The sequence below is a fragment of the Coregonus lavaretus genome, assembly GCF_964263955.1.
Source record: "Coregonus lavaretus genome assembly, chromosome: 6".
Lineage (NCBI taxonomy): Eukaryota > Metazoa > Chordata > Actinopteri > Salmoniformes > Salmonidae > Coregonus > Coregonus lavaretus.
The window spans coordinates 53728335-53746758 of NC_139993.1; the positions used below are offsets into that span (position 1 = coordinate 53728335).

The 18424-nt window shown below is 47.7% G+C and overlaps 1 protein-coding gene across 1 annotated transcript in view; it reads right to left on the reverse strand.

Annotated features, from left to right (window-relative positions):
- slc22a23 (solute carrier family 22 member 23) overlaps positions 1-18424 on the reverse strand; it is a gene marked incomplete at both ends in the record, with an annotated part of 35201 nt that overhangs the window by 14139 nt on the left and 2638 nt on the right. Inside the window, 4 exons of the mRNA XM_084162910.1 lie at positions 6433-6535; positions 7169-7296; positions 7775-7961; positions 18252-18406. Of these exons, the coding sequence (XP_084019036.1) occupies positions 6433-6535; positions 7169-7296; positions 7775-7961; positions 18252-18406 (573 nt within the window). The remainder of the gene's footprint in view (positions 1-6432; positions 6536-7168; positions 7297-7774; positions 7962-18251; positions 18407-18424) is intronic.

The following is an 18424-nucleotide window of genomic DNA, read 5'->3' on the forward strand; positions in this document are numbered from 1 at the left end:
ATGAGTTGGCAGAAGGCCTTCCAAAACCTTGAGGCGAACTGGGGACCTCTGTCGGAAACCATATCTTGCGGGATCCCAAAGACTCGGAACACATGGTTAATCACCAACTCAGCTGTTTCCTTGGCAGAAGGTAATTTGGTCAAAGGAACAAACCTGGCCGCCTTAGAAAACCTGTCGATGATGACTAGGATCGTAGTATTACCATGGGACGGAGGAAGGCCAGTAATAAAGTCCAATGAGATATGGGACCAGGGTCGGTGGGGAATAGATAGAGGGTGAAGGAGTCCTTGAGGGCGAAGGTGAGAAGATTTTCCCTGGCAGCACACGGAACAGGCCTTGATGAAAGTGGCAACGTCCTCCTTCATGGTGGGCCACCAGAACTTACGCTGGATGAACTCCAAGGTGCGGCCTATGCCCGGGTGACAGGTGAGGCGAGAGGAGTGCCCCCACCGAAGGACTTGGGACCTTGCTGCCTTGGGAACAAACAACCGATTAGCAGGACCTCCACCAGGGCCCGGTTCGATGGCTTGAGCTTGTTTCACGGTATCCTCCACTTGCCACGAGATCGGAGCCACGATCTTAGCGGCCGGAAGGACAGTCATGTCAGTATCTTCTCGAATGGCAGGAGAGTAGATTCGTGACAAGGCGTCCGGTTTGAGATTCTTCGACCCGGGTCTATAGGTGAGGATAAACTGAAATCGGCTGAAGAAAAGAGACCATCGAGCTTGTCTGGCGTTCAACCGCTTCGCCTGCTGGATATACTCCAGATTCTTGTGGTCCGTAAGCACTTGAAACGGTTGAGAAGCCCCCTCGAGCCAGTGTCTCCATTCCTTCAATGCCATCTTAACCGCTAGGAGTTCACGATCCCCCACATCGTAATTCCTCTCGGCCGGGGTAAGCCGGTGAGAGAAGAAGGCGCAAGGATGAAGCTTCTTGTCTTCACCCCTCTGAGACAGGACAGCTCCAACCCCAACCTCTGATGCGTCTACCTCCACCACAAAAGGTTCCTCCGCCGTTGGTAGTGTCAGGATGGGAGCAGAGAGGATGCGCTGCTTGAGTCCTTGGAAGGCCGTCTCAGCTTCTCTCCCCCACAGAAACCTTGTGTTGCCACCCTTGGTTACCGCCGAGAGAGGGGCTGCCACCGAGCTGAAGTTCTTGATGAACTTGCGGTAAAAGTTGGTGAAGCCCAGGAAACGTTGAACTTCCTTAACGGACTTGGGGGTGGGCCAATCCGCTACCGCCTCTACCTTCTTGGGGTCCATCTGGACTCGTCCGGGTTCCACAATAAATCCCAGGAATTGTACTCGAGAGGAATGGAATTCACACTTCTCCGGCTTAACGTACAAATGGCTGTCTTGGAGGCGTTTGAGCACTTGTCTGACATGCTTAGTGTGTTCTTGAAGGGAGCTCGAAAAGATGAGGATGTCATCCAAGTACACAAACACGAAGATGTTAAGCATATCCCTAAGCACATCGTTTATGAGCGCTTGGAACACAGCCGGAGCGTTGGTCAGGCCGAAGGGCATCACCGAGTATTCGTAGTGACCAGTAGGCGTGTTGAAAGCGGTCTTCCACTCGTCCCCGGGTTTGATCCGCACAAGATGGTATGCGTTCCGAAGGTCAAGCTTAGTGAAGACAACTGCTTCCTGGAGCAGCTCAAAGGCTGTGGCCATAAGAGGTAGCGGGTAGCGGTTACGGACAGTTATGGCATTGAGTCCCCGGTAGTCGATGCAAGGTCGTAATCCGCCGTCTTTCTTGGCCACAAAGAAAAACCCTGCTCCCGCCGGCGAGGTAGATGGACGCATGAGGCCTGCTGTCAGAGCGTCCTTGATGTAGGTATCCATAGCAGCTCGTTCGGGTGGAGAAAGGGAAAAGATCCGACCCCTGGGAGGGCAGGTCCCCGGCAACAGGTCGATGGTGCAATCGTAAGGTCTATGGGGTGGTAGTTTGGTGGCCCTCTGTTTGCTAAATACCAGTTTGAGGTCATGGTAACACTCGGGAACTCGGGACAAGTCGATGGATTCTAGAGACTCGGAAGGAGAACTCTGGGAACTCGGGAAGATACAAGTGGCTTGGCACGTGGGACCCCACTGCTTGATAGTGCCCACAGACCAGTCGATGTGAGGGTTATGGCTGTGAAGCCAGGGATAGCCAAGGACGAGAGGAAACTCGGAACAGGCGATCAGATGAAAGTTCATCACTTCCTTGTGTTGGGAAACTGAAAGTCGTAAGGGGGTAGTGGCACGAGTGACAAGTCCAGATCCCAAAGGACTTCTATCCAACGTAGTAACCCTTATGGGGTCACTTAGAGGTTCAGAAGGAACGCCATTCTCCTTCGCCCAGATCCCATCCATGAAGTTACCTGCGGCTCCAGAGTCTACCAAGGCTTGAAGAGAAACCTCGTGGTCGTCCCAGGAAAGGGTAACAGGAATGAGCAGGCGGGAGTTGGATGGATGGGAGGAGGTTATGTTTCCCGTTACAGTCCTCCCAGGCCTGCACGGGAGAGTGCGTTTCCCTGGAGCCCGGGACACGTGGAGCGGAAATGGCCCGGTTTGCCGCAATATAGACAGCATCGCTCCCTCATCCGGCGGTCTCTCTCAGCCTGGGAGATGCGTCCAACCTGCATGGGTTCTGGTGGAGCCAGCGAGGATAAAGGTGGAGACTCGGAGTTGGAACCGATAGGAACTAGGGTGAGCGGTCTATGGTTTTGTTCTCTCTCTCTCAGACGCTGGTCTATGCGTGAAGCCAACTTGATAAGGGACTCGAGGTTGTCCGGTGGTTCCCGAGTGGCCAGTTCATCTTGGATGGTGTCAGAAAGACCCTTCAAAAAACACACTGTGAGCGCCTCGTCGTTCCAGCCACTTGCTGCTGCCACAGTGCGGAACTGGATGGCATAGTCCGTCACGCTGCGCCGACCTTGGCGGAGAGTCAGGAGCTGTTTGGCTGAGTCAGGGCCGTTGGTAGGACCTTGAAACACTCGCTTGAATTCTTCAGCAAAGGCAGAGTAGCTGGCACAGCAGGGACTTTGGGCATCCCACACAGCAGTGGCCCAGGCTAGAGCCTTTTCCGACAGCAGGGTGATGATATATGCTATCTTGGACCGGTCGGTGGGAAACGACGATGGTTGCAGCTCAAAGGAGAGAGAACATTGGGTGAAAAACCCCTTACAAACACTAGGATCCCCTGAGAACCGTTGGGGAGGCGGCAGACGAGGTTCCGCCAGGGGATTAACTGCCAGGGGCCCTTGAATCGGATGAACTGGAGCAGAAGCGGTTGCCGGGGAAAGTCGATCCGAAATCTGCTTTATGGACGTCAGCATCTCTGACAGAAGTTGAGAATGTCTAGCCATTAAGGCCTCTTGCTGAACCAGAGCAGCTTCGTGGCGTTGGACAGTCCCCTCATGGTGGGACAGCATGGAACAAAAATCCTGGGTACTGGCTGCCTCTGGGTTCATAATAATGGCTCAGTGTTTCTGTCACGACCCGGTGCGAGAAACAGTCACTAATGATTGTCAGAACCCAGAAGATGAGGCAGACACAGCAGTACTAGAGATGGTGGTTTAATAAAGAACAAAATCCTCAGGCAAAGAAACTAAATCCACAATGTCCAAAAATAAAGCCAAGAGGCACAAAGAGGAAAACCTCCAAAAAAACAAGGAAACTCCACAAAGTGGTAAAAATCCCACCAGAGAAATATCCATAAAACACAAGGCTTGGGCTGGGGCTGGGTGCTAACTTACAAACACTGAGCAAGGAACTGAGGAACACACAGGGTTTAAATACTAACAAGGGAATGACCTACAGGTGCAAACAATAATTAGATCAAGAAAAAACAAAAGGTACAAAAAAGGTGCAATGGGGACATCTAGTGACCAAAACCCGAACAGTCATAGCCAAAACCTGACAGGTACATACACAAACCAACACGGAACAAGATCCCACAATACACTGTGCCAAACAGGCTGCCTAAGTATGGTTCCCAATCAGAGACAACAAGCAACAGCTGATTCTCGTTGCCTCTGATTGAGAACCACCCCGGCCAACATAGATACCCATGAACTAGAAACTGAAACAAAGAACACAAAACATAGACTCTACACACCCTGGCTCAACATAAAAGAGTCCTTAGAGCCAGGGCGTGACAAGGTGGCTCTACAAAGTATTGACTTTGGGGGGGGGGGGGGGGGGTGAATAGTTATGCACGCTCAACTTGTTTGTTTCACAAGAAAAAATATTTTGCATCTTCAAAGTGGTAGGCACGTTGTGTAAATCAAATGATACAAACCCCCCAAAAATCAATTTTAATTCCAGGTTGTAAGTCAACAAAATAGGAAAAATGCCAAGGGGGGTGAATACTTTCGCAAGCCATTGTAAATGTGCCCATTTGGGGATCTGATAGTATTTCAGATTGTCTTAACTCACTATCAGTGTGTAGCTAAGTAATTTTCACCTTGCCTCAAACAGCAAGTAAATGAAGTCTGTTTTTACATCCACTGAGAATGACAATAGTTCCTCAACATAGCCTATTTGAAATCTTTCCAGCTCTCTCCCTTTCAATAACCACTCAGCATGAAAGGGGGAAAAATGTCATGCTCTGATCCGATGGAAACGTCATAAAATATGCCTTCTTCTTATCCCTTGCGCAAATAGCCTACAGCTGTGTCTGTCTGGAGCTCACTGGAGCAGGAAACTCTGAAAGCCCAGAATATTTTGCAAGTTTGCTAGCAGGAGCTTCTGGCTGGACCAAGTTAATAGTTGATACAATGTTTCAAGTTCCTTGCAGACAGGCCATGAATAGCCAATGTGATTTATAGGATGTTTATTTTTATCAGGATATTTTCTACCTGCAGCCTGCAATGGTTTTATTTGTTGGCTTTATGTAGGCTACTTTTACATATTGGCAATGGCAATAGAAGTTACTTTTAGATTTGTATCATTTTCATTTAGATATAATTTGTATTAAGTACATGACATTGTTTTTGAGAAATGAAGACTTTATTATAAATAAAGTGAAACTGTTCCACGAAAACGTGCATATGAAAATCATAACTGGCATGCAGATCAGTAGAAATTAGGGGTGTAACGATCCATCTACTACATCGATGTATCGATTTATATTCCTATGATCCAACTACATCGATCTGTGCTCGGCGAGTTGGCCTTTTGGACAACATATATCAATCTAACATCGTTTTAAAATGTAATAAATCGATTGTATCGATACTAGGAAATAACCCATTGGATTTAAGCACGTCAGACTTTATATGGATGTTTTTTCTTAGCACTTTTAATGATAAAGGCTTTAAACATTACTCGATTCAGTCTGCCTATCCGTGATGTCATCGCCCCGCGCCAGCAGCAGCGCAAAGGCGCAAAGACAACAAAACATAGCATGGCGGACGACAGAGGAGAAGCCGACGAGCGAGAAATTATCAAGCCACCATTGCGGTCCTTACAAGAAACAGGAATCTAGGAAACTTCACCTGCACTGTCCAGTATCCAGGTATTTATTTCAGTCACACTGGTTGAATTTTTGGCTAAAAGGTTACTGAATCGATTTCAAGTCACTGAATCGTTTCGGATCGTATCGTTCTAAATGAACCAATATCGTCCTTGAATCGTATCGACAACCACGAATCGTGATACAAATCGAATCGTTGTTAAAACGAATCGTTACACCCCTAGTAGAAATGGTATGATAACTTGGCACTTCAAATGGAAAAGGTTGCCGACCGCTGGTGTAGCCTATACCGGCAACTTCAGGAGTGTAACTCAGAATCTGTGAAGGCCAGCAGCAGCGGGAGGAGGAGGGTCGGGAAAATGTTTTTTTTTCTGGTTAGGCTATCTTGATCTCTGGCTCCCACTTTAGTAATTTGTGTCTTCATTTTTAATCGCAGTGCGTAAAGCATCAGACAAGCTCAGTAGCCTACATATAGTTGATTTGATTCAAACATAGGGTGTGTCTATATATGGAAAAATACACATTTTAAAATTTTGACCAATCGATTCGTCGAAGAAACTCTCGGCCGACCAATATTCTTTTTTGTCGGGGACAGCCCTAAACCCTAACACTAACACTAATTCTAACCTTAACCCTAAACCCCCTAGAAATAGCATTTGACCTTGTGGGGACTAACAAAATGTCCCCAGTTGGTCAAATGTTTGTTCGTTTACTATTCTTGTGGGGACGTCTGGTCTTCAAGTATGGTTAAACATGTCCACACACACACTGTACCGGCACACAGCCTTGTCATAGCCACACACTGTACCGGCACACAGCCTTGTCATAGCCACACACTGTACCGGCACACAGCCTTGTCTTCAGGTCTCTCAATGGGAAACCTAGCTCATATGAAATGCAAGCTCTGTTTGGCACATCACCCACTGCCTTTGATACGATTATACAGATGCGCACACACACAGACAGACTTACGAGTTGACACAGAGCACGACGATGTTCTTCCACAGGTTTCTGGTGCTGGTCATCTTGACAATGCAGGTCCTCTTTGGCTTCTTATGCAGCTCATGCTCCAGCTCTGATGGTGAGATAGAACAGTGTGAGACCTTTACACTGGCAGGGAAACAACAGACACACACAGACACACACACATGGAGCCAGCAGACTCTAAAGTAAAGGTCTTCTGTGGGTTGATGTGTGTGTATGAGATCTGAAATAAAACACGTTATTTTATTGATCCAGCTGTATTAATCTGCTCCCAGCGTTAAACTCATTTCTCATGGAGAGTGTATGTGTCTGCCATCAAGCCTTGCAGATGTATTTCATCATATGAAACTAGAGCCCTGCAGTTGCACATATAACAATGTACGCGTATGTGCATAGTGTGTGTGTGTTGTCACTGTGTCTGACTGACTGAATCCATTGCATACACATTTCATCACTGAAATCAGAGACCTGCGGTTACGTGTTGTTTATAACAACAATATGATCAGTGTAAATGCAATTGACAATGGTGTGTTGTTTTTGAGGCTACGTGAGACATCCCATATGTATATACTGATCAGCTGCAAACCAGGCATCTGTGTAGCGGCCATGGACGGAACACGTGGTTATTCTTTGACATGCAGGGTCTTCTCCCTCTCTGTCTCTCCATCTCTCCATTTACTCTGTCTCTCTACCTCTCCCCTCCCTGTCTCTCCATCTCCTTCACCTGCTAGAACGCCACTGGGCTCGGTTGTCATGTCGACCTGGTTCTTCCTGGCGATGCGGAGCATCATGTCTTTAGAGCGTTGGTAGTGCTGGGTGGCCAGGAGCCAACGCAGGGACTCAGGGAAGATCCTACATAGAGAGAGGGAGGGGGAGTCAGAGAGACAGAGAGAGGGTAGGGGAGAGTGGAGGGTAGTAGGGAGAGAAAGATAATAAGTTGTGAGGGAGTGAGTAGGGGAGAGAGAAAGAAAGGAAGGAAGGAAGGGAGAGAGAAGTAAACACGAGAAAGAGAGAGAGAATGACAGAAGGGAAGTGAGAGAAAGAGAGTATTGTCTGAAGATCTGAACAGAGCATGCAGTGTGTAGTGTACTGTACAAGCCAAAGCCTGGTCCTGATGACCAAGTCTTTAACCTCTAACCCCACATCATGGCGGAATCCCTCAGTGGGCTGAGTTACTTCATCAGTGAGAGGGGCCACTCCCTAAGTGGGTGTGGCTATCCCCTCAGTGGGTGGGACTCCATGGTAATTCTCATTTTCAACCTCTAACTATAGGATGAATGTCTCAACAGAATAGTGGTGACATGGAAGACATTTGGGCGTGGCTCCTTACCAGATGTAGGGCAGCATGAGGACGAAGGGGCAGATGATGATGATCTGCAGGACCTGCCAATCATCCCGGGCGGGCCAATCACGACACAGAGCCGCCACCCCGGGCATCACCAGCTGCCCGCCCACCATGAGGAAACTGGCCACCATGGTCATGGAGAAACGCCAGCCTGGCAGGCACAACTCAATCCCTGTAGAGAGAGAGAGTGGGGGGAGAAAGAGCCAGAGAGGATGGGGGAGCGAGAAGGGGGAAGTAGAGAGAGAGAGAGAGGGAGGCAGGCAGGCGAGAGAGGTTACACATATACAGACACCATGGTCATGGAGAACCGCCAGCCTGGCAGGTCCAGTTCAATCCCTGTAGAGAGAGAGGGAGAGGGACAGAAGTTACAGACAGATAAATTGGTTCAATTAGTGCATTCTCAGAGGTTTTGTGTGTTCCTTCTATAAAGGGCTTTTCACACTACTGAGCCGAACCTATCTGAGCCTAATCAAACTGTACTGAGCCTGGTTATGCATTCACCATAGTCACTGGAAATTTACATTTTAGTCATTTAGCAGACGCTCTTATCCAGAGCGACTTACAGTTAGTGAGTGCATACATTATTTTTTTCTTCATACTGGTCCCCCGTGGGAAACGAACCCACAACCCTGGCATTGCAAACGCCATGCTCTACCAACTGAGCTACACGGGACTAAATGTGCTGAAAAGGACGATGTGAAAAGATAGTGTGAAACGAATATTGTGAAAGGGGTATAATTGTATATCACTGCGGTACTGGCTGGTATCTCTGTCTGTGGTATATGTGTGTTTAAAGACTAAACGGTGAAACCTACATCTCATTCAATGAATAATTTAACACCTCTTCATGGCTGACCATTCCCTGGAGAAACTCCCAGTTAACCACCAGTTAACAACCAGTGAACCACCACAGAACATATCTGTCAGACCTCAACACTATAGCCATTGTCAAGGGTTCAGTCAGTTCAGTCAGTGAGCGTTTCACAGTAACCGTCCCTTTCTTCCCTGAATGGGCTCTTGTCTCACCCCCCTACCGGCTACCCTGTGGTACAGTCCAGATGGTCCGCTCCAGATGGCAAGGTCTATTTGAAGGTGACCAGTAGGGGGGTGTAGGAGAGGGGGGCTGTATACTGTATGCTCACTAACCAGTGCTCATGTACTGTCACTTCCCATAGCAGAGATGACATAGAAAGGAGAGAGGGGCAGAATACAAATGAGCCAACCTCCTGAGAGGAGGAGAATAGGAGAGGGAAAACTCTCTCCCTCCATTCATCATCTAGATCACTGGAAGAAGAAAAATAAACCTTCCTACTGCAAGAGCGAGAGCGCTATACACACAAATTGATGGAAAGCGGTGTTCGGGGAAAAACATACAACATTATAAAATCCATGTACACAAACAACAAGTGTGTGGTTAGAATTGTCAGAAAACACACACATTTCTTTCCACAGGGCCGTAGGGTGAGACAGGGATGCAGCTTGAGCCCCACCCTCTTCAACATATACTGTATATCAACGAATTGGCGAGGGCACTAGAACAGTCTGCAGCACCCGGCCTCACCCTACTAGAATCTGAAGTCAAATGTCTACTGATGATCTGGTGCTTCTGTCCCCAACCAAGGAGCGCCTACAGCAGCACCTAGATCTTCTGCACAGATTCCGTCAGACCTGGGCCCTGACAGTGAATCTCAGTAAGACAAAAATAATGGTGTTCCAAAAAAGGTCCAGTTGTCAGGACCACAAATACAAATTCCATCTAGACACCGTTGCCCTAGAGCATACAAATAACTATACGTCAATCTGCCTAAACATCAGCGCCACATGTAACTTCCACAAAGCTGTGAACGGTCTGAGAGACAAGGCAATAAGGGCCTATGCCATCAAAAGGAAGATAAAATTCGACATACCAATTAGGATCTAGCTAAAAATACTTGAATCAGTTATAGAACCCATTGCCCTTTATGGTTGTGAGGTCTGGGGTCCGCTCACCAACCAAGAATTCACTAAATGGGACAAACACCAAATTGAGACTCTGCATTCAGAATTCTGCAGAAATATCCTCAGTGTACAATGTAAAAACACCAAATAATGCATGCAGAGCAGAATTAGGCCAATACCCTTTAATTATCAAAATCCAGAAAAGAGCCATTAAATTCTACAACCACCTAAAAGGAAGCGATTCCCAAACCTTCCATAACAAAGCCATCAACTACAGAGATTAACCTGGAGAAGAGTCCGCTAAGCAAGCTGGTCCTGTGGCTCTGTTCACAAACACAAACAGAGCCCCAGGACAGCAACACAATTAGACCCAACCAAATGATGAGAAAACAAAAAGATAATTACTTGACACATTGGAAAGAATTAACAAACAAAAAACAGTGCAAACTAGAATGATATTTGGCCCTAAACAAAGAGTACACAGTGGCAGAATACCTGATCACTGTGACTGACCCACAATTAAGGAAAGCTTTGACTATGTACAGACTCAGTGAGCATAGCCTTGCTATTGAGAGAGGCCACCATTGGCAGACCTGGCTCTCAAGAGAAGACAGGCTTATGTGCACACTGCCCACAAAATTAGGTGGAAACTGAGCTGCACTTCCTAACCTCCTGCCAAATGTATGACCATAGAGACACATATTTCCCTCAGATTACACAGACCCACAAAGAATTCGAAAACAAATCCAATTTTAATAAATTCCCATATCTATTGGGTGAAATACCACAGTGTGCCATCACAGCAGCAAGATTTGTGACCTTTTGCCACAAGAAAAAGGCAACCAGTAAAGAACAAACACCATTGTAAATACAACCCATATTTATGTTTATTTATTTTCCCTTTTGTACTTCAACACATTGTTACAACACTGTTCATAGCAATAATATGATATTTGAAATGTCTCTATTCCTTTGAAACGTTTGTGAGTATAATGTTTACTGTTAATTTCTGATTGTTTATTTCACTTTTGTTTATTATCTATTTCACTTGCTTTGGCAATGTAAAATATTTCCCATGCCAATAAAGCCCTTTGAATTGAATTGAGAGAGAGAGGAGTCAGCTGATGCCTGGAGATGGCGAACACCCCTTCCAACCTCCTGTAGTGAGCTTCTCTCCCCTGGAGCCTAAACACACAGGAAGGAAATTATACTGACCTCAGGTTGACTCATCCTTAAGCCTTCTCTCTCTCTCTATCTAGATGTATTTTTCTCTGTGTGTGTGTGTGTTGTGTGTTGTGTGTGTGTGATGAAAGGCTGTGCCCACTCAGCACAGCCCGCTCTGTTCAAACCAAACAGAATCAGACCCAGAGCCCAAACCTCCTCCTCATTAGACAGATATTGTAGTAGGCTGTATGAAACTAATGTAATGTACTGCTCACAATGAAGATACCTCTGCCAGAGCGTTGTATATAATCCTTCGCAAAATATAGCAGTAAGTAACCCCTGCTGCTTCCCCCAAAAAACATAACCCCTTGTGGAGGTGGTGTCTGCTTACAGACTGTTCTGGGAATCACACACACACACACACACACACACACACACAGTGCTGTGAGTCAGGGACCTTTTGTTCCTGCTGAGAGGGAGAAAGACTCCTCTTGTGTTGATTACCTCACTGAACCCCCTCCTCTCCTCTCCTCTCCTCTCCTCTCCTCTCTCTCCCCTCCCCTCCTCCTCTGCACTCCCTCCCTTCTTCTCTCCCCTCCTCTGCTCTCCTCAAAGCTGATCCCTCCATTCTCCCTCCCTCCCTATACCCACTCCTCTCCCACTGCTCTCAACTCAGCTGAAGTGTCTCTACCCTCAAAAGTTGTACTTGTCACATGCACCAGTACAGTTAAATGCTTGAATTGCAAGCCCTTCCCAACATTGCAGTATTCAATATCAGAATATTATATATTTTTTAAATGAAATGAAATAAGAAATAAGAGAGGGGGGGGAAAAGGGAAGGTAAACTATATACTATACTATACTGTACATGGTCAGTGCCAGTACAACATTTACAATGTGCAGGGATTCTGGATAGTTGAGGTAGATATGTACATGTAGGCAGAGCTTAGGAGAAAGTGACTGCTAGCAGGATTAATAATAACAATAATAACAATAATAGTCAACAGTATGGCAGCAGCATAAAACAAACTGCCACCCCTACCCCCACCCCAACACATGTCCTCTACCCCTTCCCCTGTCCACTACCCCCTCCCCTGTACTCTACCCCCTCCCCTGTCCACTACCCCCTCCCCTGTCCTCTACCCCTTCCCCTGTCCACTACCCCCTCCCCTGTACTCTACCCCCTCCCCTGTCCACTACCCCCTCCCCTGTCCACTACCCCCTCCCCTGTCCACTACCCCCTCCCCTGTCCACTATCCCCTCCCCTGTCCACTACCCCCTCCCCTGTCCTCTACCCCCTCCCCTGTCCACTATCCCCTCCCCTGTCCACTACCCCCTCCCCTGTCCTCTACCCCCTCCCCTGTCCACTACCCCCTCCCCTGTCCTCTACCCCCTCCCCTGTCCACTACCCCCTCCCCTGTCCACTATCCCCTCCCCTGTCCACTACCCCCTCCCCTGTCCACTATCCCCTCCCCTGTCCACTACCCCCTCCCCTGTCCACTATCCCCTCCCCTGTCCACTACCCCCTCCCCTGTCCACTATCCCCTCCCCTGTCCTCTACCCCTTCCCCTGTCCACTACCCCCTCCCCTGTACTCTACCCCCTCCCCTGTCCACTACCCCCTCCCCTGTCCACTATCCCCTCCCCTGTCCACTACCCCCTCCCCTGTCCACTATCCCCTCCCCTGTCCACTACCCCCTCCCCTGTCCTCTACCCCATCCCCTGTCCTCTACCCCCTCCCCTGTCCACTATCCCCTCCCCTGTCCACTACCCCCTCCCCTGTCCTCTACCCCCTCCCCTGTCCACTACCCCCTCCCCTGTCCTCTACCCCTTCCCCTGTCCACTACCCCCTCCCCTGTCCACTACCCCCTCCCCTGTCCACTACCCCCTCCCCTGTCTACTACCCCCTCCCCTGTCCTCTACCCCCTCCCCTGTCCACTACCCCCTCCCCTGTCCACTATCCCCTCCCCTGTCCACTACCCCCTCCCCTGTCCACTACCCCCTCCCCTGTCCACTTCCCCCTCCCCTGTCCACTACCCCCTCCCCTGTCCACTACCCCCTCCCCTGTCCTCTACCCCCTCCCCTGTCCTCTACCCCCTCCCCTGTCCACTACCCCCTCCCCTGTCCACTACCCCCTCCCCTGTCCTCTACCCCCTCCCCTGTCCACTACCCCCTCCCCTGTCCACTACCCCCTCCCCTGTCCTCTACCCCCTCCCACTACCCCTTCCCCTGTCCACTACCCCCTCCCCTGTCCTCTACCCCCTCCCACTACCCCCTCCCCTGTCCACTACCCCCTCCCCTGTCCACTACCCCCTCCCCTGTCCTTTACCCCCTCCCCTGTCCTCTACCCCCTCCCCTGTCCACTACCCCCTCCCCTGTTCTCTACCCCCTCCCCTGTCCTCTACCCCCTCCCCCACCCCTGTTCCCTACCCCCTCCCCCACCCCTGTTCCCTGCTTCTCCTTTCACAAGGAGGCAATCCTCTGACTAGGGCTGAAAGAGATCAGCTGCAGAGAGAAAAGAGAGAGAAAACAGCGTGATTGTGGCTAAAGAAATCTGTAATAACAAAAGGCTTGACCCCCACACCCACTCACTGTGTGGAAGGTCGGAGGGGAAGCGGGGTGATAAGAGCAGCTGTCAGGGATAATAGGCACCTGTGAGAGAGTGGTCCTCTGTAGCTCAATTGGTAGAGCATGGCGCTTGTAACGCCAGGGTAGTGGGATCGATACCCGGGACCACCCATACGTAAAAATGTATGCGCACATGACTGTAAATCGCTTTGGATAAAAGCGTCTGCTAAATGGCATATTATTATTATTATATTATTAGAGAGAGGAAGAGAGGGAGAGGAGGATGGAGGACAGGGAGTGCAGGACATGGGATGATTGTTCAAAGACAGGGAAATGTGGAGATAATAGGGAGGGAGGGAGGGAGGGAGGGAGGGAGGGAGGGAGGGAGGGAGGGAGGGAGGGAGGGGAGTGTTTCTCTGTCTGCAAACCCCACAGACACACACGGACACACACCCATATCGTTTCCATTTCCCTTCATCAGCATGGCATACACACACTCAAACTTTGCTGCACTTAAAGAGAGAGAGGTGTATGTACTGTGTGTTCGTTTATGTTCTGCTGTGTTTGTGTATGTGTGCATATACACTGAACAAAAATATAAAATGCAACATGTAAAGTGTTGGTCCTATGTTTCCCATTTTTTTGCACAAACAGCTTATTTCTCTCAAATTTTGTGCACAAATTTGTTTACATCCCTGTTAGTGAGCATTTCTCCTTTGCCAAGATAATCCATCCACCTGACAGATGTGGCATATCAAGAAGCTGATTAAACCGCTTGATCATTAGATCACAGGTGCACCTTGTGCTCGGGACAATAAAAGGCCACTCTAAAATGTGCAGTTTTATCAAACAACACAATGCTACAGATGTCTCAAGTTTTGAGGGAGTGTGCAATTGGCATGCTGACTGCAGGAATGTCCACCAGAGCTGTTGCAAGATAATTTAATGTTAATTTCTCTACCATAAGCCTCCTCCAATGTTGTTTTAGAGAATTTGGCAGTATGTCCAACCGGCCTCACAATCGCTGGCGTCGTGTGGGTGAGAGGTTTGTTGATGTCAACGTTGTGAACAGAGTGCCCCATGGTGGCGGTGGGGTTATGGTATGGGCAGGCATACGGTACGGACAACGAACACAATTCCATCTATGGCAATTTGAATGCACAGAGATACTGTGACGAGATCCTGAGGCCCATTGTCGTGCCATTCATCTGCCGCCATCACCTCATGTTTCAGCATGGTAATGCACGGCCCCATGTCGCAAGGATCTGTACACAATTCCTGGAAGCTGAAAATGTTCCAGTTCTTCCATGGCCTGCATACTCACCAGACATGTCACCCATTGAGCATGTTTGGGATGCTCTGGATCGACGTGTACGACAGCATGTTCCAGTTCCAGACAATATACAGAAACTTCGCACAGCCATTGAAGAGGAGTGGGACAACATTCCACAGACCACAATCACCAGCCTGATCAACTGCGAAGGAGATGTGTCACGTTGCACGAGGCAAATGGTGATCACATCAGATACATTTTACATTTACATTTTAGTGATTTAGCAGACACTCTTATCCAGAGCGACTTACAGTTAGTGAGTGCATACATTTTTCATACTACCCACCCGTGGGAATCAAACCCACAACCCTGGCGTTGCAAGCGCCATGCTCTACCAACTGAGCTACAGGAGGGTTTTCTGATCCTTTTTTAAGGTATCTGTAACCAACAGATGCATATCTGTATTCCCAGTCATGTGAAATCCATATATTATGGCCTAATGAATTCATTTCCATTGACTGATTTCCTTATATGAACTGTAACTCAGTAAAATCTTTGAAATTGTTGAATGTTGCGTTTATATTTTTGTTCAGTATATCTATATCTTTGAACATTTCGATTAAGGCAGCCGCCTGCACCTCTCTGATTCAGAGGGGTTGGGTTAAATGCAGAAGACATTTTGGTTGAATGCATTCAGTTGTGCAACTGACTAAGTATTCCCTTTCCCTCTGCAAAATCTTCCCAAATTGGTTCCCACTACAGCCTATTACCATGACTACCATAGCAGCATTGGAATAACGATATGCTGTTATTTTCTATTAACATGAATCCTTTTGAGCATGTCTACTTGGGTGTGGCAAAATGCTATAGTAATACTCCTTACTCTCTGAGACAAACAATAATAACAACAACGCATCTTTATCCTACCAGCTCTGACCGTATACATCATGTTACAGAAGACAATGAGGTTCATGTAACAATACAGCTGTTAATTTACATAAATGGGTCATCAATGGAAATTAGAGTATTTAAATATCGTAGTGTGTCACTATACTGTAAGTGATAACACATGCAGCTCACGCAAGCAGTGAAATACGTTTTTTTATTTTCACAACATAAAGTAAATCCTAGAGTAAAGTACCATGGCAACCCACTGCATAGCTACAGTAGCTATTTTCTCTGTCGACTCTGTACACTCTTCTGAACACCTTGTATTTACACAATAAAGCACAGACAACATAGGACTTTTTCACTAACACAAACACACATTCTCTCTTCCTCTCTCTCTCTCTCTCTCTCTGTCTCTCTCTGTCTCTCTCTGTCTGTCTCTCTCTCTTTCTCTCTCTCTCTGTCTCTCTCTGTCTCTCTCTCTCTCTGTCTCTCTCTGTCTCTCTCTCTCTCTCTGTCTGTCTCTCTGTCTCTCTCTCTCTCTCTCTCTCTCTCTCTGTCTCTCTCTGTCTCTCTCTCTCTCTACACACACACGTTATGTTCTTCTATCCTCGTGGGGACCTAAAATTAATTTCTATTCAAAATCATATTTTCCCTAACCCCTAACCCTTACCATAACCCTAACCCAAACCCTAAACCTAACTCCTAACCCTAAACCTAACCGTTACCATAATCCTAATTGTAACCCTAACCCAAAACCAAACCTCTAAGCTTAAAATAGACTTTGTCCTCATGGGGACGTGAGAAATGTCCCCACGAGGGAGAAGTTTCCTTGTTTTACTATCCTTGTGGGGACTTTTGGGGATTTTAGGTCCCCACAAGGATAGAAGAACCAACCCACACACTCTGTATAATTAGAGTGAGAGAACAGTGCCTACTCGATGCATTATTTCAGATCAAGGTCACAAGCTGCTGGTTGTGTGTGAATGTTTACTGTATAATCAGTCTTATTCCTGAAGGGCAATGTGTCTGCCAGGGCCCGAAGGACTGCTAGGTCTCAGATGTACACCAAAACTTAGACATGTGTCAAGTGAAATGGATCCCATTTAAATGACTTTTTCTATTTAAGCTCACGAACAGCAGTATAGGGGTTGTCTTATGTCAGTATAGGTAGCTGTGTGTGTGTGTGTGTGCTGTCTTTGCTTGTGACACACAGCAATGTCAGCTGGTCTTATTCATGATTACTGAATGTGAACTTTAAGAAATTATGATATTAGAGACAGAATCTGATCAGGTGAAAAAAGTAAAACTCCACGCCAGAGTTGGGAAGGCATGATGGGAAAAAACAGTTGTCAGCCTCCCTTCTAGTATGGCCTGGTAACAATGACCTCACACAAACACACACATGCAGGCACACACAGAAAACATGACTCCGAGTTTGTAGACAGTCTTTGTTTGATGACCACCCAAACAAACACCCAAACAGCACCATACAGCATCCATCTGGATAATGTGAGGCTAGGCATTCACCAACACAAAAACGCAGAACCTCTTTCTCAAAAAACACATGCATAGTACACCACAAAATCGTATCCTATATTCATCACGTTAGCCTCAAACCATCTTCCCAGGATCACCTTCATAGAAGCGTAAAATCCCTTGCATTTATCTGGACAGGCATTATAAAGGATAGTGAGAGTCTCTATAACAACAGTAACTACAGGTCAGGGAATAAACCCCCGTATGACCCACCAAAGCTCAAAGAGGGCGTCCATTTTGTTTGTTTTTAGTGAAGCTCAGAAGAGATTTTCAGCCATCCCCTGCTGTGGTGAACAATACCGCTGCAGAACGAACTCCCCCCCCCCCCCCCCCCCCCCCCCTCCCAACCTCAAACGGACTGACTAATCTCTCTGGTGAGAAAAGGCCAAAAGGCCTAGGGGACAAGGGAGAGGGGTGGGGGGTTGGGGGTTAGATGGTAAAGGGGGTAGTAGGATAGTATGCCAAACATAGCTGTAGATAAAGGACAAGCTAGAATATACTGATGTCCCCATCAAGGGGGAGGGGGACAGTGGTTAGGGGGTTGGGCGTCAGTATGGCAGTCAGGCATAGCTTTAGATAAAGGACAAAGCAAAAGCAGACATTGTCAAGGTCCCCCATCAAAGACTGTAAAGTGATAGTTCATGCTAATCATCTGATTCATGCTGTGTATCTAATCGAACTAGACATTGTTGATGCGCCATCAGAGACCATTGAAGGTTTAACACTGCTGTGAATATAATCAACACCCAGAGTCTAATGTTGTTGTTTATCACTTCAGGTAGACAGACACAGAGACAGAGAGCAGCATGGGGTGAGAGTGGTGACAACGTGAGAGACAGGACACACATCATCATCCCAGGACGACTAGCAACACACAGGAGAAGGATTGATGAGTAGAGAGAGAGAGGTGAAGGAATAGTGGGAAAAAGCTGAGTGAGAGAGAAGTTAGGTACTACCTTAGAGGTGGAGTGATGGGGGGAAGGAGAAGTGTGTGGAGTAGAGGCCTAAGTTCTAAGAAGACCATGCCGTTTGCTTTCTGGGCATTCTTTGACAGACAACAGAACTAGATACCAGGAAGTGTAGGTGTACTTACTCAGTATGTAGAGGGAGAGAGTGAGGCCAGCCAGACAGAAGCCCTCAAAGAAACGTAATGTGCTGAACATGGTCACGTTGAAGGAGAACGCTACACTCAAACCAAACACCAACATGAACAGCACCGAGACTATCAGGACTGGGTGACGACCAAACCTGAGAGAGAGAGAGAGA